This window comes from Daphnia magna, linkage group LG2, assembly GCF_020631705.1.
Source record: "Daphnia magna isolate NIES linkage group LG2, ASM2063170v1.1, whole genome shotgun sequence".
NCBI classification, from domain to species: domain Eukaryota; kingdom Metazoa; phylum Arthropoda; class Branchiopoda; order Diplostraca; family Daphniidae; genus Daphnia; species Daphnia magna.
Window position 1 is genome coordinate 3,887,246 of NC_059183.1, and position 21,609 is coordinate 3,908,854.

The window sequence follows — 21,609 nt, forward strand, 5'->3', positions numbered from 1 at the left end:
CTACGCAAAAAGGCGACCACCGGCTTCAAAATTTTGGTGAACGCCCATGGAGCCGATGCAAGGCCAAAGCATAAAGATAAAAATTGATAACCCTTCCCCCTCCACCTGAACTGAAGAAATTCTTGGTCGTCTGGGTGGAGTGGGATAGTCAAATACGCGTCCTTCAAGTCGATCTTGCAAAAATGGTCGCCCTCCCTCACTAGCTCTTTCAAAACCCCAATACCTTCCATTTTGAAATGCTTCGGCTCCACCAACCGATTAAGCCGTCTTAAATTAATAATCGGCCGATAGCCGCCCGAACCCTTCGGTATCACAAATAACCCGCTCACGAATCTCTGCTCTGGGCCAGCCACCTCTTTAATCGCTTCTTTCTCGATTAAAGCTTTAATTTCCTCGTCACAAATTGCCATCACTTTCTCACTCATACGCATGTTGTTTAAATAAAAGGCGACCGTTGGCCTCTCTAAAAACGGGATGCGCACTCCTAATGAGACTGCCTCCAAGACCCACCGATCTTGAGTCAAAGTCGGCCAAAACTCGGAAAAACGTTTAACTCTACCACCCAGATGATGAATGTCACCGGTGGAATCCTTAACTAAAGGGATAGAAAAATGTTCATACCTTCCTTCCCTTGACTGTTGGTTGAAACTACCGCTCTTGTTGAACTCGTCCGAACCTCTGTAAGGCTGGAAACGCCCGTTGTAACGTCCATGCTCCCTGCCACTCCGGAAGTTGCTGCTATCACGCGTGTAGGATCTTTGATGAGGGCCGCCGGCTCTTCCCATATTTCTCAGCTTCCGGTCGTCGTCTGCATCACGCACCATCCTTCTCAAAAAGCTCCTACCAAAGAGAGACCCGGTCTCTTTCTTGCAGAAACGATGAGGCTCGTTCAGCAAAGACACGAATTTGGGGTCTGTAGTCTTCAAAATGTTCTCCCGTCTCCTCGCCGTCAGGTTGAAGAATGAATTGCCCCAGAGCTGCAAGGCCGTCCCAGTGGCTTCGGATAAAGGAGAGTCCTTTAAGGCTGGATCTTTCGATAAATTCTCCCATACGAATAACAGCGGCCGGGTGATGTCCAAAATCTTGTATTGCTCGGCCAATAAACTCTTCTCGATGGACTCAGCTTTTGTCGCCTCCACACTCTTCAAATCCTTCAGTCTTCTCGCCATAGAGCTGTCCAGCTGCGGGCATACCAGCTCAAAGGAATCCGATCTGAAGCTTGGTACATACTTCTCTCTTAACTGCTTACCCTCCGCCGGCTTCAATTTTGCAGTCATCCAGGATCTTAAGTCTCTGCCCATCTCGCGGTCCAGGGTGAATTTTCCGCTGAACGGGGCGGGAGCAATTGGGGCCACACCTGGGGGCTGCGTCCATGCCCGGAGGACCGTCCCGTGGTGGACGGTCTCTTGAACGGCTGCGTGATTCCCTATCACGTTCTTCTCTTTCCCGGTGACGTTCACGCTCCCTTTCCCTTTCTCGATTAGCTCTCTCTACCTCTTCTCTTAAGGTTCTCTCTCTCTCTTCTCTGTCCTCTCGATCCATTCTTTCTCTCTCCTCTCGATCTCTCCTATCTCTCTCTTCCTCTCCTCGACGGTCATGTCGGCTACGCCCACTTCTATTATCTGAACCTGCACTCGAACTTGAACCCGATCTGGCACTACTCGACGACATGACCGTTTCGAACGACAGCTGAAAAAGGTCTGAGGGGTAAGACCGATAGGGGGCCAGAAGAAAACTCACTTTGAAAGACAGCTAATAAACGGGTCAACACAAGGTTTTAGGTGAGCGAATTTTCATACAATTCTAATAATTTAATTTTTTTAAATCTAATATTGTAATGTGTTTTAACTAAGGTAACGTAAAAAGACGCTTGCCTAAACTAGACTTTAACCAAGTCGAGTCAAGTATGTTTAAGTTTTAGGTTCAGAATTAAACTTAGACTTACACTTGAGCTGAAAAAATTTGAACTTAAAAAAATAAATTGGCTTGACTTGGACTTGATTCAAGAAGGCATAAGTAAAATAAATTACCGTGCTAAGACAATTCCAATGTTCAAAATTTCACCCAAGGTCATTGAGTTAAGGTAGAAAATGACCTCAGCTTAGATTTTTCGGATGTGCTTCCTTATTCATTCACGTTTCTACAGTTACATGAACAGGAGAAACTTCCAATTGTAATTCACGCGTTCAACTACAGAGTCAAAATTTCTTGAATTATGACGGTGAGAGCAGAGAGTTATTGGGTACGTAACAAATGATTGCAATGCACCATTTCAACACCGGTGCACCGATCGACACTTCACTGCTAGACAAAACCCAGATTGCTCGTACCCTATCATTCTTTTTCTTGTGCAGGCGGTGAAACTAATGCCAGATGACACACCGTAATCCCTGAAGCCGAGCCCTAAAACAATGGATTTTGCCACGATTCACGGGAAATCAAGAAACAAGTGCCTTTGTTGTTGTATTGACAAATTTTAAGAGCGTTCTTGAAGTACAGACTCGGGGATTCAGCAGTTGCCAATAGAGTAGCATGTGGATGAGGATAAGTAATAATTAAACTTCGATAGCGTAGAAGTCACGGTGAACGTGTCTGACTCATCGTTGGGAAAAAGTTGTTTTCCAACACAATGCAGTTATACAAATCTACCGGAACACTTTGCGTCAAAGTTTGAGGTTTCAGAAAATCAAATTCAGGTATCATACTTCACCAACTGTAGTGTGAAAAGTGAGCGACTCGTCTTCGGTAAGCAAAAGCTTTCACCTAAACGAACAGTTGCCTCGATCTTGGTCAGTATTACTCAAATCCCGTTTAAATTTAAGAACTGGTAAAGAAATTTAACATAAAAAATGGTCAAATAACAAAAAACGGCAGCACTTTTTTTAAGGCGCGCAAATTTTGTACTTAGTTAACTGACTAAATGTTACAGGTGGTTGCGGTATTTTTCCTATAATCCAAGATTATTGAAAACAGATTCAAAACTCAGGACAAGAACGGGATAGAAAACGTAAGACCGAGATCGAGCACAAAAGCTTGGCTACACATTTTCTGAACAAATGGTTCGTAATCAAGCACACGTGTTGACAAGAACAAGGTGGAGGGATACAAAGCCAGCGCTCAGGTCCTTCCCACACGAAAATCAAGAAAAAAAAAAAGGAAAGAAAAAAAAAATAACAAAAAAGTTTGACCCGCTTACAACCGACGCGCCCACTGATTTTCCAACAAAATTAAATCAAGAAAATCCCCTCCTCTTGTACGCTAGAGTTAACAATTCCTAGTCATTACTTGTAATTTTTTTTTTTTTTGTAGGTGGAGATGGCTACCCAAGAGAAAATGCTTAGTATGACCCAACACAAGGTTGTTTTAGTACCGGCACAAAAACAAAGGTTGTAGAAGAGTTCGGCAAGGATGATTTATTTTCCCGTCCAATTTCCCGCCATTCCCCACCCTTGCATACGCTCTTTTCTTGAGTCATGAATTTACGCGTTGCTCTCGTTACTAGTGGCGTTCATGGACTGCCCTTCGACCTGAAAGTAAACAATTGACAATCAGCGAATCTAAAAGACAATCAATTGAAAATATTTGGAAAATTCGGCCATGAATAGCTCGTTCACAAAATTATCACGTATTTCGTAATTACTAGAAGAGCAACAGTTGAAAAAATACAGGGCAATGCATTAAGAAAGAGTTTAGTAAAACCTTGTTGCTAACCTTTCCTTCAAGCCCCTCTCCAGAACGAGGCCTGGCTCCACGACTGCGACCACCACGTCGTCCTCTGAAAGGACGTCCACGGTATCCTCCACGGCTCTCACCGGGACCATCTTCCTGAACTCCTTCGGATGATTCTTGTCCGGGTCCATGGTCAGAGCGGGCTCCGCGTCCACGTCCATAATACCCACGAGGACGAGACCGAGCGCGGCCTCGTCCGCGAACGCCATCACGTAGACCTCCGCGAGCTCCACGAGATTTATTATCTTCTCCCGCCTCCTTTCAAAAGAAAAATTCGTAACAAAGTTAAAAATAAAAGAGAAAAAATAAAAAGCTAGACACATTTTCTGCTAAAATTTGTGCATCTACCAACACTTTCTGCTAAAGAGCAATTGTGAAAATCATGTGTACCTGATCGACGTCACCTTCCACGTGGGATTTCTCACCAGAAACCTCCTCACCTTCGGTGTTTTTACGGGGACGATTGAAATACCGAGGACGGTAACTCTGTCCGCGGTAGCGCCCACGGAAACCCCGTCCACGAGATAGCCCTTCTCTTGGTGCGCTTGTTTCTTCGTTGTCCTCATCTCCTTCACCACGCTCTTCAGAATGATCTTTACCTTCTGCAAAGAAAATTTAATTGTGTGCTTACACTCAGATTTCTTTAGGTCGTTTTATAACCTTCATCGCCTTCGCGACGAGATCCTCTTGGTCTACGTCGGTAACCACTTCCCAAACCACTATTACCTCCGGCAGCACGTCTGCGGTAGCCATACCCTCCTGGGCCACGCCGGTCGGCTGCATACGGAGAACCCTGCGTAAGCATACAGTTAGCTTAAAGGATTATTTCATTAACAATAACACATGCACATGTCCCTTAACAAACAACAACTACAATCAACAAAAAGAATTCATATTTCAAACGCAATAAATAAAATTTTAAATTTTAACACAAAATCACACCATCCTTGCAGCTTACTTTCACTGGTTCTCCATCTGGTCCAGTAACGTTAGCTGCTTCATGACCCTTCTCACCAACAACCACGTCAAATTCAACAACTTCTCCATCCCCAACACTCCTTACAGCTTTTCTGGGATTATTGCGTGATATGGCCGTCTATGTGTGAAAAAAACCTTTAATCATGGGGTTCAATAATGAAAAACAAATTTATGAACTGAACCTGATGGACAAAGATGTCTTCTTTGGTGTCATTCCTGAAAAATAAAGAAACAAACAGGATAATCAGTTTCAATAAACATTAAAAGATAATTATCTAAAGAACAAGTAACAATATGATAATGCTTGATTTAAAAAAAAAAAACACATAATTTAGCTGCTCATAAGGCACAAGTTCTTTACCGGTTGATGAAGCCATATCCACTCTTCACATTAAACCACTTGACCACGCCCGTCACTTTGGTAGCTAAAAATTAAAATATAGAGGATATTAAATTAGAACACAAAAAAAATATTTCAGTTAGAAACTGAACGTTAAAAAAAGATCGGCATGACATCGTCATGGCGGCACTGAGACTGAGGCGTCCTCCATGATCCGTGCACACCACGCCGGTACGAATTATTTTTTCTTACAAATTTAGGAAATTTCTTCCAAAACATTAAACTTTTGTTACCAATGATCTGCTTTTCCGGGGCAGCCTTCTGCTGTTCGGGCTGGTTTTCCGGGTCGGCCATGATGTTTAAATTGGCTAAAGATGGTAAAAGGACCCACACTCCTTGATGGTAGCACTGCACGCCCTTCCTTTTGATCTATCAGTCTGTGCTGTTCTTCTGCAGACGCTCAAAGCACGCCAAGTTAGTGTAGTGGGCTAGGACGCCAACAAAAATAGCATTTTAATCGATTCATAGTTTTGCCGGCGAATCGATAATATTCAGTGATGGAAAAAAAACTACGATTGAAGTGCAAAAACGTGTTATTTTTTACTGAGTCCTAGCAAGAAAAATTTGAATCCATTCAAACTTCATTTAATCGTGATCGAGAACGACACTAACAATGTTTCTGATTCACCCGTTGAAAAGAAACTAGGTCTATGTATGGGCACAGGGCACAGCAACCAAACTCAGATGCCGTTTAAGAAACTTGGCTAACGCGGAATCGCATGTCCTACTTTATGAACTCTGTTGAAAGTCATAGTTGGATTTCAGCCCATATTGTGTGTATTTTGTTGAACCAAGTCTGTTTTCCAATGTGCGTTGTAAAATAACAACTTTTGAAGAATATGGCCACTGGCAAGTGGCAAGTCATTTGAAAATAAAAAATCATGAAGAAGCATGATGAACTGCCATTCATTAAAAGTAAATTAATGTATGTGGTCTGTAAATTTACGACCAAATTGTGTTTCACTCAAACGATAATAAGCGCGGTACTATACAAGAAATCTAGTGTCTTGTTCCGTTTACTATTATGTTAAACAAGTTCCTTTGTCCATGGTATACCATAATACTATATTAAGTGACGCTTAAAATGAATTTCATTGTTTGGCATCTGAACATATCGAACTACTAGCGTTCGCGTTAAGAGTATAACAAGAGTTGTAAGTTTAATGTTACTGAGAACATCTCTTGCTGATATACATATATAGTATATATATATATTCATTCCAATAATTATTCTAGAAAATATCTGGACAAATTATATCAGGAATCCAAATCGGACAATGATGAACAAAGCAGGATGTCGGAAGGCAAAGTTATAACAATAAAACTGTTGAAATGGGCAAAACTTGTCTTTCTCAATTCTTTTACCTGTTAGATGGCGGTACAGATGGGGTCGGCATTCTTGACGATCTTTTTCATCCAAAAGCACTTGAACAAAGATTGGCCGCCACAGCTGATGATAAGGGTTTCTTCGCTTTCGTACAATCCAACCTCGTCAATTCCGAAAGGCAGGAAAAATAGCTAAGACAACAAGCCGGTGGGCAACCGGCTGTCGTGTAAGCATTTCCCCCTTTCTTCTTGTAACATATGCAAAGGACAGCAACGTCTGGCACGTTTGCCGGAATTCATCAGAACACAGAGATATGGCTACCATCGCAATTTATAAACGATTGTACCGATCGGTGGCTAGAGAGCTAGAGTTACCCAAACTTTCTAGATGTGGTGAATGGCCATAAGAACTGGTGCTAACGTTTATTTTTCAAGGCGTGACGGATGGTTACCAGTCGCCCATCCGTCCCGCACTAATACTGTACAAACCCGTGCCCTTTGATCGAATCGTCTAGTCAACCGAATCTTTTATTACCTATTTTCAAAGAATAGAGGAAATCTTGCCACGCCAGGCTATGACAGAAATCTATGTTTTAAACATTGAATTTTCAAAGCAATAATTACGCATGGACTATTTATTCAATTAAATTCAACTAAAATGTGCTGGGTTTCTGGAAGACAGTTTATTAGAGACGCCTGCTGTTCTATAGATTTTCTCACAAGTACAACTTCGTGGTAAAGCACATTATCTTTGATAACCCCTTCTTGGGTTCTTGCAATTTAAAGTGCGCATTATGTCCCTGTCTACCGCTGTCTGCGAATGCTCACGCTGTGCCTATTTGGAAAGGCACTTAGTGAAACAGTTCGAATCAACATTACAGTATTTAAAATAATTTCATGTAATGCATAATCCTAAACTACGACAACAAATTTAGTGCGTTGACCAGGGTGGGACTTTAGTTTGATTCAGTATTTGAGAAATCCATTAGCGATTCCGTATTCACCATGACTCGCGCGATATGTTGAACGTTGCACTTCCTTTATTTACTATTAATTAACGTATTACATATTCCCAGATCATTGCGAACTGTTTTCTAAGGAATCCAAAGTTATTCGGTCTATAGAGTGGTAGAACTAAAAAAAAAAAACTTTTCAATATCTGAAGATTGGACTTTATATGTTAAAGGACAAACTAGCGATAAAAATTACCTTCACGTGCGTTCCATGTTTCCAGCAGGATGACGACAGTTGCGATTTTACTTCATTTCATGTGTTGTTTGAGCGAGGTTTCTTTGAATAATAAAACAAAAAAAGGGGGGGAGGGCAGGTAAGCTCCTCCGTCACGTTTGACGAATGTTTTTCTTTGTGTGTGAATTGCGTATTTTTGCAACAAGAAGTAAGCGATATACAAATAAAGTAGTAAATATCCTTCCATTGATAAATAATTTGTCAAAATTCTTTATTGGTATCGAGTTCACACATTGCATTCATGCAAACAATAAACCTTCGAAGCGTATAATGTCATGATTTCAAGGAACTTAAGGCAAACACTTGACAGATGTAGACATATTATGCACAAAGCTGTAGTCATATAGCAGTCCGTTCATTTGCTTGTCATTGTATGTAACCTGCATTAGCCTTATTCATTCCTACTCATCAGAAGAATTGAAATTAGTCCCCCATTTTTCCCGCGTTTTTAGCGTCGATCCTACTGGCACCACGTAATTTATTTTCGCCCGACCCAATTTTTCGTTGGATTGAAATGAAATTCAGCTTTAATTGAGGTTTATTATTGAAATTAAACGAGTACGTAATTAAACGTTATTATTCATTATTAAACGAGGAATGCTTTGGTGAAAAGGAAAAACAATTGCGTTTAAGGACGTGACCAATTCTCATCAAATCAGTGATTTCAGTTTGCTCATGCTTTTTTCTTTTACTTTGCGTGAGCAAATAATCCTTCTTCGAAAATAGGAGACATTTCTTTTGTGCTAATAATAACACAAAATGTGGTGCATGACAAGAGTATGACGTGTACTGCAAGGGCAGTCTACTACCCAAAAACCACTTCATGCAGAGCCTGGAAATAAAATCGAATGGACAAAGAATTTACATTTCTACGTTGAAACAAATTTTTTCAAAGAAACGACAACGGGGATGTTCCGAACGAAGCGTCGTTGGTTCTGATTTTTCAACTACTTTCCCTGTTGTTTTGTTGCATGGAAAAAATTCAAATAAATAAAGGTGTTTTTACTTCGAACAGATTTGTTTCTTTGTAATAAGCTTAGGTTTGCCGCTTCTCTAGCTTTTTCTAGCCACTGCATGATGTTGTTTTCTAAAATAATAATATACTGGCGTTGACATAAGGTATCATATCTCGAGGAGACTTACGCCTTTATCAACACCGCAGAGGTATTTATAAATTTTATTTATTTTCGAAAAAGGGCTATTCACCTTGCATTAGTATAGGGAAAATGATTAACCATATGAACACTTGATCTCATACCCCCCGTCAACGCATTGAATTGGCCTCCTATCTAAACATTCCAAACTAAGTTTTGGGGAGTAACGCTGATTTTTATTTTAATTCAACAACTTCGCAGGTCCCCAAAAGTAAATAGACAAAGTGGAACGGGGCGACGTAGTGCCACACAGCACCATGTTAAAACCTCGAGAAACACGGGTGATGTTTAACTTTTTCTGTTGGGTAATGTTTAGGTATACATACATGTCGATAGATTCACAGAAATGCAACTGAAATAAAAAAATTATGGATGAAAAAAGGCTAGCTGCGGCTTGTATGATAAACTGATACTAGACCCGTGGGTAAAATTTAATTAAAAATTGAAGGCTTAACATTGATGTGCGAGTCAGCAAAGCTTTGAGTAATGTATGTAACTTCTGTTGGCTGAGTATCGTCTACTCAGCAAACGACAGTCTAAAGTTGAATGGTTCGATATTTGAACTGCGCACCCCAGAACTGCTGCATTGAGAAACCATATTACGAGAAGCCATAAAGTGTGATATGAATGTCATAGGCCAAGAACGGCTAGCTTTCCGTTCAACAACATTTGAACGATAACCTCAAGGGTAGTCAAAGTCTAAGTACTGTCGAATTTTTCTCAGGCCAATAAGCGATATCGTTCGATCCCAACTGCTTACAACATGATGTATACTTTAAGACGAAAGAAAAACAATAAGCTCAACACAACCATTTAAAGCGCGGAAGAGAAAATGTGTTAATGGTGGTTGTATCTACAGTACAAGTAGTTCGGTTACAAAATTAAGAGGCGATATAAATAACTCACTCAGTACATTAAATAGGTGTCCGCAACAGTGTATCATGACAGTTCTCAGTGAAGTGTAGCCAATTTAAGTTTACAAAACATCGCGGTGCCAAATCCACTTCTTGCTGGTATGATCAAAACGATGTGATAACCACTGGCTTTCGAGCAATGCGTAGCGGTCCTTACTTAAATAAAGTGGTTTGCCGCGCCTGATGGTTAAGTAAAATCCCAAATCAATAACAATCAACATTGACAATTATCTAAAATTGTAATTACTTCAGTTCACGATCTTCTTCTCCAAATGCGTCCAGATAAACTGATCCCCAAAGACAAGCTCGTTTTCCTCGGATAACGATAATAGTTGAGCTATTTATAGCAAGAAAGATGGCTGTGCCAGCTCCACAGTCAATCGAATGCTGTAAATAAATACACAGTTAGGGCCGCAGATTCACTCTCTACGCCATTTTTCTGCCTCGAATGCGTCGCTTACCTGCACAGCTTCGTGAACGTTTTCCTCCTTGCAACAATTTTCTCGCAGACAAACAAGGGCTCCGCACACCAAACACAGACTAGGCTCCTTCGGTACAGACTTGCATTGCGGACAAGATTTGTGATGATAAAACTACAAAAGTAATAAACAAATAGTCAATAAATAAAGTAAATAAAATGAAAATAAAGCCCGAGGTCTCCGCTTCGAGGGTTCTTCTGCACTGCAATACCTTGAAAAGAGTATCGTAGGAATTGGGAAGCGTCAGAAGCCGCGGTCCCCTCCATTGACGATGTTGCATCAGCAGATCATTGGCCGCCAATAGGCTCCTGGAATTAGCGAGGAAAGCGCCGAATTCGTGGCACCAGTAGCCAATGACAGCGTTAGGCGCTAGGCAGGTGTCAATTTTCATCTCATAACTGATATTCAAGTATGAACAAAGTTCGACGAACTCCTCGTGATCAGTATGACTGATCCCCGACGAGGGAAGCGAATCACCAAACAAGTGAAACTGCAATAAGCATGCGATGCGAAGAAAATGTAGAGCCATTTTGTATAACGGCTGTTGAATGTCGCCCTCGACATTCAACGCCGAATTGTCGTTAAACTCAACGTCGCTTTCCTCGTCCCTGTAGAGGTGGACATCTTCCATCTTGCTGATAATGAACGACATCAGTGCAGCAATATTCCAATCGCTCAAGGACAGCGTCTTGTAAGCCTTCCTCTTTTTCTCGCCTAAACGGCAACTGAGCTGCGTGACGATCTGAACCATGGTCAGATTGAAGAGTCGCTGCACTAGGCAAACGAAATGCCGCCGCTCGACGGGAAGCGGGAGTACCAAGACCATCTGAATAAGAAGGCACGGAACGTCTTGAATGAGCAGGGGCACATCCATTTCGGTTGTGCGCGCCAAGCTGTGGCTGAACGAGTCGGTGTGATCGATTCCAGCTATCCGCGACCAAGTGTGTTGGTAGGATCGCGTGTTCAGTATTTTGCTGTGCGTCGCCAAAACGTGAAGCAAAGGTAGTAAACACGATCTTTTCGGTAGGAGAGACCAGGGGGAAGTTGAGTGGGAGACACTTTGGGAAGACGACCCCATGCTGGAAGCGCCAGGCGTTGGCGATGAGGAGAATCGCAGCTCCAAGCCAGGGCTGATCCAGCTGGCGCTCGACGCTCCGGGCGTTGGGCTCGTCTCGCCCATCACTTGAGCATTCATATTCGAAGCTGCGCTGGATAGTGAAGCGCAACCCGAGCCAGACGAGCCAGACGAGCCAGACGAGCCAGACGAGCCAGCGATCAGCCCTGAACTTTGAATGATAGAGTCACCTCTTTGCATCAGTTCGATTTCGAGGTTCGTCCGCGCTATCGACTGGACAAAGAGGAAGAGACTAGCTGGACTAGGTGTTGAGGTGATTTGCCTAAAGTGCGGAAAGGTCGCATTTGTCATGTCTTCCATCACCCGCCCCATCGCCTCCATCAGGTTCGATCCAAGATGCGGCGATATTGAAGGTTCGCTGGCAAACATGTTCTTCACTTCTTCGCTGGCTTGGGTGAGACAGGAGACGACGCCGAGTGCTTCATGCGGTCGTCCTCTGCCACTACCGTAAAGCTTGGTGGCGATAGGTAGAGCCGAATTCGCTAACTGCCTGCAAAGGGGACACGAATATTCACCCCTCTCGACATTGAGACTCTGCTGCCTTTGTTGCGACCTCAGCGATTGCAGATACTGTTTATGACAATCCAGATGCAAATAATGGCCACACGTATGAACGTAGACACCTCCTTCGTAGCCTATGTTGAGGCACGTCAGCCATGAGCTTTCGTCAAAGTGTTGGCGTAGATTCTCCACGCGTCGGCTCATTTCGACGTGCAGAGAGTCCACCTTGTCCAGGTTGAAGCGATCTTCTTCGCAGACGGGCAACGCGAGACTCGATCCGCACGGCCCCGAGCGCTTGTGCGCCAAGACACTCGTCGCCTGGAGCAAGACAACGAGGCACATGGGACGTTCGGAAGTACTCGGCGACGCCTGGTTGCAAATGACGCAATCATATTCTTCGGAGCTACTTCCCTCATTTGTTGTTGGATACGACGAATGCATAGTAAACGAGTCCGCTGCGGAAGACGGCTTCGGCATGGATGCCGACGATCCTGATGATTGGCAGGCGGTAGCCTCGGAGGAGGCCGCACTGGAAGACGTGGAACCCATCGCATTGGCCTCCAGATCCATTTCGACATCTTCGGCAGCCATCGCTTGCTGCATGAATTGTTTCTGCTTAGTTGCAAACTCCTGCAGTAAGCGCTGTTGTCTTTCTTTGATCTTCCTCTTTTTCTCCTTTTCCCTCAGTTCGTCGGCAGTTTCGCTAGGCAAACGATCTTCGGCGGTGCGTGGCGGCCACAGAGTAAGCTTCGTCGAAATAATGGCCTGTCTCACACGGGGATCAGTTCGGCTGAGCTTATCGAGTACTTTGCCAATCCAAAAAGCGCCGTTGCCGATTCTGCCATCCTCATCGGCTGTACGGCCCGCGTCAGTATCTTGGCTCAGAGATTGAGGAAGACGATAGCTATCACTATGGCCACTGAAGGACGAATGAAGCCGTAGCAAAAGAGAGATGATGGACTCTCGAACACACAGGCGCTCGTGTTGGTTATCACTTTCCGGCCCTTCGTCGTACTGTATAGTGGACATGCCGGGCGAGGTGTCAGATAAGTTGGAGTCGACTGAGATTTGGTTGGTGTACTTGGTGACTTCGTTTCCAGCGGTGATGGCGCGGATATTGGAGTACGGTAGCTGGGCCAAGGCGGGGGTTGGAGAAATGGCTCCAGCTATAACCATACTCGCCTGGTTAACGGCCGACAATGCAGGCATAACCCGAAAGTGAGATGAGTTGCCTATACGGCTTGGGTTTCGATACACTGACATAGCGGCCACGTCCGAGGAAACCACAGATCTGCTGGAAACAACTGGTACCAAGGCTAGAGAATCTGTTTCCGGTAAAGCGAGCAAAACATTTCCTCCGCTCGCTTCAGGGACATCCAAATCCATGTCCTGATCACTTGACTCTCCTTCCGAAGTAGAAGAAGCGGAGGACGCCGAGGATTCTAAATCCAGTTCTGCAGCTGAAAAAATGCACAGGCAAATAGAGATAATGTTCATTTCGCCATAGTGTGCCTAGTATACGGTACCTTCAGTGCTATTGGCGACAACTGCTGTCGAAGTAGCTAACGTCACGTTGTTGACAACGGTGATAACGTTCTCGACCAAGTTATCGGTGGAAAACCATTCACTCAGTTGAAGGTCGACGCGATCATCAAGTAAATGGACAATGGGTTCCCGAATGCAAACCTCCTAGGAATACCAAAGTATGTTATACACTGTCTACGACCCGATCAAGGAATTCGAAATAAATCTTAAGCTAATTATTCGCTGATTTCGGATTTCCGAAGGCACCAACCCGAAATTTAAAAACGCAACAAGTTGACAAATAAGTCCGAATGTAGACAGTTTTCTCTTCCCAAGACCCATGGAAACAAAAATATTTCCGTGACTGATCTGCCAGGCACACCCCCGTATGCAAATAATGCATACAATGCTCATTTCCTATACTTGCCAATAATAAATAATGCCAAAGACTTACATTTCCTTGCGTTGTCGACTGATGAAGCAAAGACACGGCCATATCCAATAGATATATCACCAAAGCTAGAGATTGCTCGCTCACGAGAGTGGGGGCATTGATAGCCTTATACAGCAAGACGAATAACATTGCATGGAAGGTCCTTGACAAAAGAAGTTTGCGAGGATCCTCGTAATTTGGATGCGTGGCAATAGGTAGACGAAAAGGAGGCCATAGAGTACCAGACGAATAACTGGGGTAGAGACCGCTCTGTCTAACACTGGTAGTCGTTCGAGGTGGCGCACATAGTAGTATTTTAAATAAAAAATAATTAGTGGTGTTTCCGAAACTAGTTGCAACTCAATTTTAGTTTTACTATTGCGTAAATCGATCCATTGACGTTTGAAAGTCTCTTCGGTGCACGGCCCGTAGCAGTACGTATATGGGGTCGTATAATTGTTCCCAGACAACTGCTTTCGGTACATACATTCCTTGTTGCATAGAGCCACTCGCTTCGAAATTAGGTGCCTTGTAGTCGGCGACCTGTAAAGCATACAACAAAGAAGACGATATTAACGTTAAATGAACTGTAGATCGGTATGGGATTCACATTCAAGTGTCTTACCTGTGCAAGAATGGCGTCAAAATCTTTGTTCTGCGGCGCACCGCATTTCTCGGGTAGCAATTCCATTAGCTGGCTGTGTGTACGGTCACTCATACACAAGAGAGACACCATTTCTAACCGATCAAGGTCTGACTCATTTGCACCTTGAAAAATTGTTTTAAAAAACAACCGTTAGTACGCATTTTCCATCGAAAAGGCATTGTTGACGAGAGAACTTGTTACCTATGTTGGTTCGAATAGACATGAGGCTGGCGATGAACGTAAGACAACTTTCCAACATTGCGGCTTCTTGTTCTCCTTCTAAAAAATTCGACTTCAGCAAAGGGTTCATGGAAAGCAGTTCCATGGCATGAAATCTGAAATGATAAGTTCCGATTCAATTACTATCATATTTGATAAATCGAATTATAAACACGTAATAGTTACCTTTCGAAAATGATTGGTAAGACAAACGTGGGCGACAATTGTGTAGCACAAATTTGAAGGAGATAGATATCGGCGTCAACCATAGAATTTCCAAAATGGCATTGGATGTAAGACATCGCTTGTCCTTTGATTTGCAATCCATTTCGTACCCAAAGTCCAGAAAGAATTTCATAGAATGCAGCCTTGAAACGCAAGGGAAAAAAATAAAATAAAATAAAAACAAGGAAAAATTGATAATTGGACAATCCAAACTCAGGGTTATGAAATAGAAAATAACAACATTAACTAGGACTGAACCCAAATTGCATCAAGTTAATTATCATCTTAAAGGGAAAAAAAAAATTATTTCAAGCAATTTTCTCGGTATTCCCTTGATGCGACGATACTTCATTACTATTATTTTTCATTCTTTTTTTTAAGTCAAGGGCTCAGTAGACTTCACTACAAAAATAGCCAAAAAAGATTCCTGACAATAGTGGCACAACCCAAAACTTGTTATAAAGCCAAAACAATGGTTGAGCTTTAGGAGAAGTAGAGCCCCACCAAGGGACACAGCTTAAAGCCTAGAATATCCAGCCGCTTTTACTATATTTATTTTTTTTTTAAATTGAAAATGCGAAAGAAAGAAAGAAATAAATAAAGAAAGAAAAAAAAAGAATGTCGCAAAGAAGCTCAAGCAGGCAACTAGGCAAGAATACTTGCCTCGATAAAGGCAATAACAGGAAGGGAGCATTCATGGAACTCATGGGAGAAGCAAAATTTCCCAGATAAAACCTCCCCCTTCTGAACCGACTGATAACCTCCCTCTGGCAACATTCTTTTTCGCTTCCTTCCTTTGCTTTGCTACAACACTTGTTCCATGCAGCACACAGTACCGAACCAGCCCTCCGGCAATTAGCGTACGAGAAAGCTGCACGTGCCCCTGGAATCAGAACCAAACGAAGTTGAACTGTCCACAACCACAGGACTGTTCAACTGCTTGCGAGACGAACACTAACAATTAAAAGTTGTGATAGTGTTTTGTTTTGTTTTTTTCAAACTCTTTTGGGGGAAAAAAAAGTGAAAAAAAAAAATGACACGGCTTGTGTCAGCCGAGAAGAAGCTACGCAGTTGCTTGCTGCTTCTACTTGTGTTTCTTCAACCGACTAGGTCAGCCATCGTAGCACACGAGAAAGTAAGCGAAATTGTTCAGCAAGCTCAGCGTTTACTGAATACTACTTTAGCTGATGGCAAGCTACGCTCGTTTGAACTGGACGGAAACAACGGTGCTGTGATGACACAGCTCGTTCAGCCTTTGTCACTGCAAATAGCTGTGATGCAGGTTACAGCAGCCCTGAGTCGCGAAATGAATCTGCCAAAATGGCAGGCCATGCTACGGGCTCTTGGCGGTGATCGCGAAGTGCTCAAGCGATTTGCGCAAATGCGCTCGCACTTTGCTTTGTTAGAAAAACGGCTGGGCGCTGGTCAAGATGGAGGCATTGAGGAACAACTCAATCAGATTACTGCGCTCAGCACTTCATCTACAACATGGGCGCGTATTTGGCAACAACTGCAAACACTGATACAAGAGGTCGACAATCTACACGACTGGTTCGACCGTTACCAACGCAATTCAGCTGTCGTTAACGAGCGCACTTTGCGCGACTTTGCCGAGACTGTCCACAGTGGATTTACTATCGAAAAAGCTTTGGCTTCGATTCACGAAGCTGTTTGTCCTTACACCATGGACGACGAGGACATGCAACGACCCGATAACAGCTCAGTTATTTGTGACGGAGGAGTTCTGGAAACCCTGCAAACGGCTTTGACTCGGGTTGGAAATCTTCACTCATGAATTTAACGAATGATTTATCAACTGACAATTTCTTGTTTTTTGTTTTTTTTTTTGTTTTTTCTTCCTTTCAACTTCTGATGGACTCGACCAACAGGCAAACGATAGCTTTATCTGTTCCTTGAGCAAGTCTTCGCATCAACTTGTCTATGACCTTTATGCCCTTTTAACTTTGACTGACGCCAAAGGTTACGCCATGATGCAATTCTCTTGGATGCTTTTGCGTCTCTATGGAAAAGGTATGTGTTACAAACAACTGCGGCCTACTGTTGAACAACGACAAGAAGTGAATAAGAGACCACGAAAACCATTGTTCGTTTAACTATGAGCAGGGAGTTACGTGACTGAAACAGAGAAGGCACGCATCGACTTCGAAAGGCGCATGACCGAAAAAGCCGAGGCTGCACAAAACGTTTTGTCAAATCTTACTAATTGGATGTGGAAATGCGATACACCACGAAGTGAACAGGTCGAGAACGAAACGTATATTCAGTTCACAGAACTACTGCAAGTAAGTCTTTGCTAGGTAGCATTTCCCGGTCATCTTCATTTACACAAATACATCTCTTCTTTCCGCTCTGTGTCCAGGGTTACGTTGTCAACGAAGTCGACCTCAACCAAGATAACACATGCAAAGAAAGCTGCTCAGCCTACAGCAACAGCCAAGAGAAAGGTTGTTTCGGCAACCAATTGTGTGCTCAATCGCGCAGATGTTCCAGCGGCCGCATATACAACTGCGGTTTCATCGAAGCGGATTCAAACGTTTGCGTAACTAACAAGCCTGGAAGACGGTACGATTGGATTCAGTACAAAAGCGGCCGGGTATTCGGTCAAAAGACGGAATGCAACTCATCTACTAGCAAGAATGTGAAGACCGATTCGTGGTGGCGCTGGGTTTTCTGGCATTGCTCCTACTGTATGTGCCTTTGCGATCAACCCGGACCACATTCGGATCGATACGTGAGCCTGCAATCGGCGTTAGCAGCCTCTGCTAGTAATCGGTTGGTAACCGGAGTTCGGTTCGTCAAGAAGGATCGGGTATTGCACATCCAAATTCAAGAAGGCGAAGCTCTACGGCAAGGCTCGGTTAACGAGACGACGCTTCAATGGCAGCCGATTAACCCCATTAAGGTACCAAGTGGCCAACAAGAAACTGCAGAAGACGGGCTTGGATACGCCGCTTTGCGCTACGAAGAGCGAGCACTTGATCTCGATGATTTGGTTGCCCCGAAAGGACACGTTATAACTGGATTGCGCTTCCGCAAATTAGGTGGCCATCTGAATTTAGAGGCCCAAGCATCGCCCATCGATTTCATGACTGGCTCAATTGATAGCGAACGTGCAATTTGGCTGTCAAACGATAACACTCCAGCTACGGAAACAAACCCTCGTACGAAAGTGTCCCTATTGTCGCCCGATGTGTCCACCCGCTCTCACACACCATCGGTCCCCGATTCAACCTCGGACCAATTCATAGAATTTCAGGTGACTTCTTTGGAAAAAGACGTTTCTCAAAACACGGTGCCTTTTATAGAAGCTACTCCGGTAGCTCCCGAGCCCCCGGTTTGGTTGACGGGAATTGGTATCTATCACAAAGGTCAACCTGGATATGGTGGATACGTCGCCTTCCGCATTGCCACCCTCAACTTTTCTGATTACATGACGGTCTCTTCCGAAGAATTCAATTATACCACCGAAGAAGACACCCTTGGTTAAGTGTTTGAACCTCTTTCACTCTTATCCTGATTCCCTTGTGTTGTCACAGATGAATACAGGTCTAATGTTTACACTACCTTGTCATCTTCGAATAAAGACAAATAAATAAACAGTGGACGCGCAATTTCCATTCTACCAGTTCACACCACCTCTACCCCTTCCCCTCCCGTTCACTAAAAAATAAAAAAATAAATAATGGTGAATAAAAACTTACCTGAATGCGAAGAGGATGCATCATAATCAGTTGGAGGAGGCTGGCTGGGGGTAACGCATCTTTCAAAAGTATTCCTTGCGCCCGAACAGCTTGGCATGTGAAAGCAGCTAGATAACGATGAAGGGGGATGTGAAAGCTAACTTGATACGGGTCCGTCTATAAACCGTTAACAAAAGAATGTAAATCGTAGCACGCAATAAATATACGAAATTGATTTTGAATAGGTGAGAAAAAAAAAAGTGAGATTTTCTTTCGTTCTTTACCTGTTCGGGACATTTAAAATTGATAGCTTCGAGCCACTCTTCCAATGCCGCTAAGCAATGCTTTAACAACATTTTAGTGAGATGAACGGAGCCGGTATCCCGCAAATGAATTGCCAACGCCCACATCGCGGAGGCAGGCGCTTCTAGCTCAGCGGAAAAAGCAGCATAGTATGTATTTGGTTCAAATTCAACGTGAGTACTTAGCTCTCGCTGATTTACATTCATCCCTGTTAAAATAGAGATGAAAAAGAAAATCCTTTAATATCCCAGTCACTTTGTTATTTTTGTCTGCCTATGAACTGGCTACACAATTAAAATACGGATGTAGGTTAGAAGTTTAAGTAGGCAATAGTAATATTTCTAACTTGGAAATAGAGAGGAATAAAAAGGAAGTCACTTTCTTTTAGTGTCACTTACCTTGAAACATACTGAGGAACGAAAACCACATTTCCAACAAACTGTCATCCGAAAGAAACAGCAACGCCACTGGTCGATGGGACAATAAATTGCTCAAATCGGAAACAAGTGGCCAGTAGCAATGGTCTCGCATGACATGCTTGGAACAATCCACCACAAAATGAAAGTTTTTCTTGGCATCTGTAAAGTTTGCGTTTTTGAATTACTATGAACAGCAGAAGAAATAAGAACTAAAAATAAAGCATTGCCTTGCAGAGTACTAGGTACAAGAATTTTGCTCATCATATCCCGCAAAGATACAACCATCACATGTAAGAGATGCAACTCTTCGGCCATTTTTGTAGCTAATTCTTCATTACTGAACAGCTGGACACTGACATGTACGACACGATTGCTAAGTGTGTCGGGATCTGACGACCCCACCAGCAGGCGGGATATTCGCGCATAATGCAGCACAAAGGCACGAGTGAACGCTTCCTAAAACGTTTCAAAGCATAGAGAAATTGATTGTACGGCATTTGATCAAATACACTTACCTTATAATCTGGATCAGGTAGCATATTTAATAGAAGACACACCAGTTTTTGAGGAAACTCAAATTTCACAGTCCAAAATACTAGTTCTTCGAGAAAAGTACGATGAACAAGAGAATCTTGAAGAGCAGGATACGCTGTACATAACAAAACATTACTTTGACAGTCGATATTAACGTTCATCAAGATAATACCTTTATATTCATCTGGTGGTTCAGGACCTGGAAGACTTTTCAAGGATTTTTCATACATCCTTTGTGCTTCTTTCATGAACTGAGCATATTCAGAATCAACCGAAGGAATTTCAGTCAACTGAGCATAAAGCTAAGAAATCAGACAGCAGACTATTTTATCGTATGCAGAATAATGGTTAAAAACGAAGAAATACTTGTGGATTAATTAGCGCCGATGTCATGACATGTCTCATGGCTGCTCCCATTCCACTATAGTCATGCAGCATTGTGATGAAACAGTCAGCATCTTGAACTGATTGAAGCTGATCTTCCAAAATATCAGGGATGCTAATAAAGAATTAGATGGTTAGCTTGAAGCAGTGTGAGAGTGGTGGCATGATAGTAAGAAATACATACCTATGGGATCTCAAATGCTGAATCAATCTTAGGATAATTAACGGCATTACAGCTTGTGAAACGGCAAGCAGTTCAGGTGGCAGAATGGGTTTCCCTATGTGAGCATGTGGCCCATGCCGCTCACAAAATCCTGCTTCTTTCATGACACTAGTATCTCCACAGTCACATGCACCGCCAGCTTGTGACCTAAATTTTGAAAATTAAAATAAAGGGGTAAAAATTCTAAATCAAAATCACACCATTAGGAAATACCTGAACATATTAAAATCATGTCCCTCATGATTTCCCTTTTGAAAACATTCTGCACATAGTGACATGCAAGGGGAGATTCCACAGGTCCTGCAACGATAAGCAACAAAATTTGCTGTCCAAACAAGGCCACAAGTTGTACCATTGTCATATCTTCTCACTAAAATGGTAAATATAATGTAAATACTTGAATCAATATTCATGATCTATTTTCCTCACCAATAGAAGAAAACTCAACAGGAGTTTTTCCACCAGCAATCAACCATTTGATCCAGTCCACTGTCTCTAACTCCTCTATTGGTTTTTGGGGATTTAAAAGTGTACTAAGTAAGTCTTTAAGATGTTGTGGATCTGTGGTTCTACTACATTCAGACTGTACATACACTGCGGCCCCTCTTTTTCCTATTAGAAAAACTCAATATAAATACCACACACCAACTTCATTCCGTTGACCTCAAAAGTCTTATATCTACCTTTACGCATAAGTATTTGAGAAGAAGGTGAATGCATTTTTCAAGTTGATTATTGGCTTAATAAATCTAGCTTTTTGATGATTAGAAGTACAACAAAGTTTTCCACTTCATACTAAATCCATCTGAAGTAATGTGTTAACAGGATTTATGGTATAAAAATGAATTAGCGTATTACTTTGTTTTAAACAAACAATTAGTAAATTACTTACGAGATTTCTTAAGGAGAATTTCCTAAAAAAAGGCAACGAGACCAATGAAAGAAACGATCATATTTTCATTTTTACCACATTAAAGAAACGCAAAATTTCACTAGCAAATATGCACACAGAGAACGTAATCACTAATCAGCTGTGCCAATGAAACCACGAAGGCCTTTCCAGTTTGGTCAGTCAGACTTCCAGGTTGTTTTTCGTATTTCAATAACGCCACCTATTGTCATTTTTTGAGACCG

General features: G+C 42.6%; 3 protein-coding genes and 1 long non-coding RNA gene across 6 annotated transcripts; 2 read left to right on the forward strand and 2 right to left on the reverse strand.

Annotated features, from left to right (window-relative positions):
- The first annotated feature begins 1,478 nt into the window (after positions 1-1,478).
- Positions 1,479-2,836, forward strand: LOC116916938. The gene is made up of 3 exons (XR_006642808.1): positions 1,479-1,781; positions 2,147-2,242; positions 2,355-2,836. It is a non-coding gene; the product is annotated as an uncharacterized LOC116916938 (long non-coding RNA).
- LOC116916937 (Y-box factor homolog) lies at positions 2,451-5,508 on the reverse strand. 3 transcript variants are annotated; one of them, XM_032922248.2, is made up of 8 exons: positions 5,341-5,508; positions 5,069-5,132; positions 4,890-4,923; positions 4,688-4,825; positions 4,456-4,522; positions 4,120-4,331; positions 3,712-3,987; positions 2,451-3,527 (listed from the first exon to the last, which is right to left on the reverse strand). In XM_032922248.2, exons 1-8 carry the CDS (start codon positions 5,399-5,401, stop codon positions 3,480-3,482), a joined length of 900 nt encoding a protein of 299 aa, XP_032778139.1. In that variant the 5' UTR covers positions 5,402-5,508; the 3' UTR covers positions 2,451-3,479. The 3 variants fall into 3 exon arrangements, with proteins under 3 accessions (XP_032778139.1, XP_032778138.1, XP_032778137.1); XM_032922247.2 differs by having other exon boundaries at positions 3,712-3,984; positions 4,390-4,522; positions 5,341-5,506; XM_032922246.2 differs by having other exon boundaries at positions 4,390-4,522; positions 5,341-5,504.
- Positions 5,509-7,875: 2,367 nt separating this feature from the next.
- Positions 7,876-21,576, reverse strand: LOC116916933 (E3 ubiquitin-protein ligase ubr3). Its single transcript, XM_032922244.2, has 22 exons — positions 21,368-21,576; positions 21,159-21,280; positions 20,905-21,087; positions 20,689-20,845; positions 20,437-20,622; positions 20,235-20,367; positions 20,041-20,170; positions 19,850-19,983; positions 19,562-19,790; positions 19,314-19,493; positions 18,897-19,123; positions 18,634-18,789; positions 14,873-15,054; positions 14,669-14,802; positions 14,447-14,589; positions 14,198-14,364; positions 13,843-14,101; positions 13,391-13,553; positions 10,440-13,324; positions 10,211-10,342; positions 9,997-10,136; positions 7,876-9,929 (listed from the first exon to the last, which is right to left on the reverse strand). Exons 2-22 carry the CDS (start codon positions 21,193-21,195, stop codon positions 9,812-9,814), a joined length of 6,075 nt encoding a protein of 2,024 aa, XP_032778135.2. The 5' UTR covers positions 21,196-21,280; positions 21,368-21,576; the 3' UTR covers positions 7,876-9,811.
- Positions 15,663-18,543, forward strand: LOC116916934. The gene is made up of 4 exons (XM_032922245.2): positions 15,663-16,685; positions 16,801-16,942; positions 17,036-17,214; positions 17,292-18,543. Exons 1-4 carry the CDS (start codon positions 15,945-15,947, stop codon positions 18,417-18,419), a joined length of 2,190 nt encoding a protein of 729 aa, XP_032778136.2. The 5' UTR covers positions 15,663-15,944; the 3' UTR covers positions 18,420-18,543.
- Positions 21,577-21,609: the final 33 nt, after the last annotated feature.

What these genes read in the sequence shown, in the direction of transcription:
- LOC116916934 (XM_032922245.2), top strand. Translation starts at nt 15,945, where the DNA reads ATGACACGGCTTGTGTCAGCCGAGAAGAAGCTACGCAGTTGCTTGCTG. An exon ending in TGCAAACGGCTTTGACTCGG is followed by an intron (nt 16,686 to 16,800) that starts GTTGGAAATCTT and finishes CTCGACCAACAG; the next exon opens with GCAAACGATAGCTTTATCTG. An exon ending in AGTTCACAGAACTACTGCAA is followed by an intron (nt 17,215 to 17,291) that starts GTAAGTCTTTGC and finishes CTCTGTGTCCAG; the next exon opens with GGTTACGTTGTCAACGAAGT.
- LOC116916933 (XM_032922244.2), bottom strand. Translation starts at nt 21,195, where the DNA reads ATGCATTCACCTTCTTCTCAAATACTTATGCGTAAAG. An exon ending in ACCACCAGATGAATATAAAG is followed by an intron (nt 19,984 to 20,040) that starts GTATTATCTTGA and finishes TGTTATGTACAG; the next exon opens with CGTATCCTGCTCTTCAAGAT. An exon ending in TGCATCCTCTTCGCATTCAG is followed by an intron (nt 15,055 to 18,633) that starts GTAAGTTTTTAT and finishes TTGCGTTTCAAG; the next exon opens with GCTGCATTCTATGAAATTCT.
- LOC116916937 (XM_032922246.2), bottom strand. Translation starts at nt 5,401, where the DNA reads ATGGCCGACCCGGAAAACCAGCCCGAACAGCAGAAGGCTGCCCCGGAA. An exon ending in AAGACATCTTTGTCCATCAG is followed by an intron (nt 4,826 to 4,889) that starts GTTCAGTTCATA and finishes TTTCACACATAG; the next exon opens with ACGGCCATATCACGCAATAA. An exon ending in GAGAGGGGCTTGAAGGAAAG is followed by an intron (nt 3,528 to 3,711) that starts GTTAGCAACAAG and finishes GTTTACTTTCAG; the next exon opens with GTCGAAGGGCAGTCCATGAA.